Below are 4,710 nucleotides of genomic sequence, written 5' to 3' on the forward strand. Positions count from 1 at the left end.
CTGGTACGGCCCAACGGGGAGTCGAACGGACGCTATAAATAATATACTACAAATAATATACTAAAAATAATATTCTATATTGAACTGCTATCGTACCATTTTCTAAATAAATTTGACAATTTTCTAAACCCTAGGTCATAAATATCTAAAACCTATGTCATATATTACTACTGCACTAATTAACAACAATAAAAAGGAAAAAAAGACTTACCCAAAATTTTCCTTCAAATCTGCGGCCCAAATGCAGCAGGGCTTCGCCAACCTCTATCCCTCCCCTCTCCTCTCCTCTCCTCTCTCTTCTCAATTTTTCATTTTTTTGGATTTTTATGAATTTTTGGCCATTTTTCAACCTTTTTATAGGAGAGGGCGGTCGGGCGGGCACCGCGGAGCGACGGGCGGGGAGGCCCCTTACCGCCCCTTGAGAGGGCGGTAAGGACCTCTACCCGCCCCCTCAGGGGGCGGTAAGGTGTCGGGCCGGGCGAGCATGTCGTACCCGCCCTCTGAGTGGGCGGTTAGGCCTACCGCCCTCTCAGGAGGCGGTTAGGGGAACCTAACCGCCCCCTGAGAGGGCTGCAGACGCCTAATTTTACAAATACTTCTGCCGGGAATCTATTTATTTAAATTTTTATTAAAAAAATATATAAAAAAAACTCCAAACCAAAACCTTTTCCCCTCTTCTGCTTGTTGATATTGGGCTGAATGCCATGCGTCTCGAATGGGCCTCCGTAACTGCTCAATTTTTCCGTTTCCCATTCCCGTTTGTCTTTATCCTCTCCGTGCCCGCCGATTGCGCGGCGGCCGGTGACAGGTGTGCCGTGGGGCCCGCGGCGCCTTGTGGATCGGCCTCGACCCTTCTCCCGCCTTCCGTGCGCTCTTTTGACCCAACCGCGTCCGTACGCCCACGCCACGGCAATATAAGCGCGCCGTTAATCCGCTCCTCCTCGTCACCCCAAATCCTCCTGGCAATCGCAATCTCGCGGCGCGTGGCAGCGGAAGCGTACGAGGAGAGAGAGAGAGGAGCGGATCGCAGCGTGGGACGGAGAGGCTTTGCGGTGAGGTGACGGGCGGGCGGGCGGGTGAGATGCTGGCGGTGTTCGATCGGGCGGTGGCGCCGAGCCCGGAGGGGCTGCGGCAGCCGGGCGCCGCGGGGGACGGCAGCGCGGCGGGGCTCGCGGAAGGGCTCAGGGAGGCGCGGCCCGAGGCGGTCACCATCAGCCTCGGCGGCGCGGGCACCTTGATCTACTCCTCGCGTGATCAGAGCCCCCTCCTCCCCAGGTGAGACGAGCTTGCTTGTCATGCCGTGTTTCTCTCTGCACAGATCCGTCGTGCATAGGGCTTACGCATGACGCATCATGTCGTTCATACGTGATCGGCAACGGCTAACTGTGCACGCGTTGCTTATGCCATACTGCTTTCTGATCATCTCGTCTGACGGTCCCGACCGATTATTACTCCCTGTATGCTAATCTCTGCAATAACTTACGTGCAGAAAGGGAAATGTAACTCCGAATCTTACGCACTTACGAACTATCTTAGCCGTCCCTCTCCCAGCTGATATTCATTATTCTCTTATCTACATATGATTTTTTATCTATCCCTTTAACACAAATTTCAAAGCAAATAAACAGTCTTGACAAGCTATTTGTTTGCCTGCCCTAGTTGAATTTTCGTGTTCATGCAGAAGCAGTGTTAGGATATTTTCTGTTTACCTCTACACTGTGATTACATTGTACATGTGTGTAGCAACAAGTCAATAACCATCAACTCTGATGATGTGTCAGCAGTCTAGCATCAGGCTAAACTCCTTTCCCCGGTTTGGTTACTGAAGAAACAGAAACTCTTCTCTTACCGCAGTGTTGTCAGTTTTTGCTTGATCCTTTTAGCTGGACGATTCTCAATTGTGCCTAAGTGTTTAGGCTTCTGCTATGCTGTATACTAGTATTTTCTTTACGACTTTAACCGAATTGCAGCTTCTCTAAACTGAATCGTTTGCGTTGACAGGTTGTTTGCCGCGGTGGATGACATATTTTGCATATTCCAAGGCGCAATTGAGAACGTTGCTGTGCTGAAGCAGCAATATGGATTAAGCAAAGGTGCTAATGAGGTCAACATCGTCATTGAAGCTTACAGGACCTTGAGGGACAGGGGGCCTTATCCCGCAGATCAAGTTGTGAGAGACATAACTGGAAAATTTGCATTTGTTCTGTATGATTGCTCAACTAAGTCGGTCTTCATGGCTGCCGTAAGTGAACTACACTTGGTTTTCACATTTGTCAATATTTGTCCCCTCGATAGACGTATTGATTATCGCATAAGTGGTATTCTAGCTCCACTCTGCTATACTAGTACACACGATAGGAACTGAAACCACAGTATGTTCATATGTGTGTTCACTTCAAGATTTCACCTCAGCTTGCAGTACACAATGCACGTTTCTTTCAACGTACTTTGAAATATATATTTTTTCCGAAGAGGACGGTATGAGATATGCTGATTTTATTAGACTAGAGAGTAGGTTAAGAAGTAAAGTACATAAGGGTGTACGTTACATAGCCTATGAAGGCCAAAAGGCGCACACGGCACCAGGGAAACACTAGGAGCAGAGTAGTCAAGAAGACAGAGGAAACTACTACCGCTAGGTTAGCATGTGGGCTACTAGGTGCTCATAAATCTGCTCCCTAGTCTCACGAGCCACCTCCATCGCGCTCTGGCTTGAGTGTTGGAAAGTCCTTGCGTTACGTTCCTTCCAAATATTCCACTAGAAGAAGAGCGCCACGCTTTGGAACTCAGCACAGAGCTGGCTGTGCACTCTTCTTGCAGCGGCCTTGAACCATCCTGTTAGCGTACTGTACTGATCAAAGCCCCGTAGATCTTGTAATTCGAGCCACTATGATAGGAATGTCCACACTTCACGTGTGAACACACAATCTTTGCACAGATGTGTAGATGTTTCATCTTCTGTTGACATAGGAACATAGTTTGAAATACCATATGATGCTATGTTTCTCTTTCTGTTAATGATCTTCCTGCAGAGCAATTGCCCATAACACATCAGTAATTGCGTCATGATTGTCTTATTTCGAAGAGCGGTTGCTCGTAATGCATCAGTACTTATGTTACGACAATGTTCGACGGTGTTCAGCATGGCCAGCTGTATGTTTAGAAGTTGTTGTTACCTCTCTGGTTCAATAAACCTTCAATAAAAATTGAGTCTGTTCATACGGAGTACTGTTGAAGGGTCAAGAACGTCGACTTCCTGCTAGTTGGGTCTGTAATTTCTGTTTGTTCCCAGCTTATTTTAATTAGATGTGAGGCTAGACTACAGGACATTCCAATCTGAATGAGGCTGTTGATAACCTTAAATAATCAGCCAACATCAGTTAGACGCAACCAGCTTCATTTGTTTTTGCTAAAATAAATCCAAGTTATGCATGTTCAGCATTCCACATGTCAGCATCCTTACATTGAAGGAACAGACTAAAATATGTCTTGTTCATCAATTTCCTATCATCATTTCTACTTTTATCGTTACTCATCAGTAAGTACAAATAGGTCAATTCATAGCCCTTCTTAATGACCTCACAGGATTCCGATGGTAGCGTTCCATTCTTCTGGGGAGTCGATTCTGAGGGCCGTCTTGTGGTCTCTGATGACTCTGAAATCGTCAAGAAGGCTTGTGGAAAATCCTCTGCACCATTCCCTAAAGGTCTGCATAATCCGCAAGCACTTTCGTCACTTAAGAAACTCTGTTCTTTTCTAATCCATGACGTTCGATGATTCCATCAGGCTTCTTCTTCACAACATCCGGAGGGCTGCAGAGCTACGAGCATCCTTTGAACGAGGTGAAACCAGTTCCAAGGGTGGACAGCAAGGGAGAAGTGTGCGGCGCGACGTACACAGTTGATGCAAAGGCTAAGAAGGACACCAACATCCCCAGAGTCGGCAGCGCTGCAGATTGGTCTTCGCAATACTGATCTGTGGACCATCAGAAGCACATGGCATTCTGGCATGCCACCAATGAACCTGTTACATGGTAACTGAATTCTAGGATGATATGCGTAGTATATGTGGCGTTTGCCTCGACCAATATTCACATGGAAGTCGGTCTCGTGTCAGTGTTCTTCTGAATAAACTGCTATCTATCGCTGTTTATAAATGAATATGAGGTTTTATCCCTATAAAGGCGAAACCTTTGAGATGCGTGCATGTTTTTTGTTACTGCTGCGCTGAAAGAACCTGAATGCAGAGTGGCTGACCGGTAAGTTGCCTTGTGATCGACCTGGTCTGCTCTTTGAGCTGAATCCATCTACGAAATTCAGTTTGTCAGTGTGGTGCTCTCTTGTCCTTGCATAAATTTCCTTGTGTTTCTGGATGCAGTTATGAAATCTGCGGCCAAGTTATTTGAGCATTTGCTTTCCTTGATCCCTTCTGTGAAGAGCTGCATGGACCAACAACCAGACAAGGGCGTAACTGTGCACAATAGTGTTAGACGCAACCAACTGCCAGGCATTTGCTGTGTACATTCCTCTTGATTGGCACCAATAATTTGCGTGCATGGGCATGGACGGTCGAGATAACAGAGCGGTTGACTACTTGAATGCCATGTCGTCGCAGGGAGGGCCATACGTATGTATCAGCAGTACAACAAATTATCCCCCATACATTCCTTCCATTCTTTTGACAGCCTGCTGACACTGGTTTCTTCTACTG

At 46.8% G+C, this 4,710-nt stretch overlaps 1 protein-coding gene across 1 annotated transcript; it reads left to right on the forward strand.

Annotated features, from left to right (window-relative positions):
* Positions 1-893: 893 nt before the first annotated feature.
* Positions 894-4,206, forward strand: LOC133913518 (stem-specific protein TSJT1-like). The gene is made up of 4 exons (XM_062356690.1): positions 894-1,275; positions 2,002-2,242; positions 3,586-3,706; positions 3,787-4,206. The coding sequence occupies exons 1-4, from the start codon at positions 1,082-1,084 to the stop codon at positions 3,972-3,974; spliced, it is 744 nt and encodes a 247-aa protein (XP_062212674.1). The 5' UTR covers positions 894-1,081; the 3' UTR covers positions 3,975-4,206.
* The last annotated feature ends 504 nt before the right edge of the window (positions 4,207-4,710 follow it).

The sequence above is a fragment of the Phragmites australis genome, chromosome 3, assembly GCF_958298935.1.
Source record: "Phragmites australis chromosome 3, lpPhrAust1.1, whole genome shotgun sequence".
Taxonomy (NCBI): domain Eukaryota; kingdom Viridiplantae; phylum Streptophyta; class Magnoliopsida; order Poales; family Poaceae; genus Phragmites; species Phragmites australis.

Coding starts and splice junctions, on each gene's coding strand:
- LOC133913518 (XM_062356690.1), top strand. CDS start 1,082: ATGCTGGCGGTGTTCGATCGGGCGGTGGCGCCGAGCCCGGAGGGGCTG. Junction 2,243..3,585: donor AGTCGGTCTTCATGGCTGCC/GTAAGTGAACTA, acceptor ATGACCTCACAG/GATTCCGATGGTAGCGTTCC. Junction 3,707..3,786: donor CTCTGCACCATTCCCTAAAG/GTCTGCATAATC, acceptor TGATTCCATCAG/GCTTCTTCTTCACAACATCC.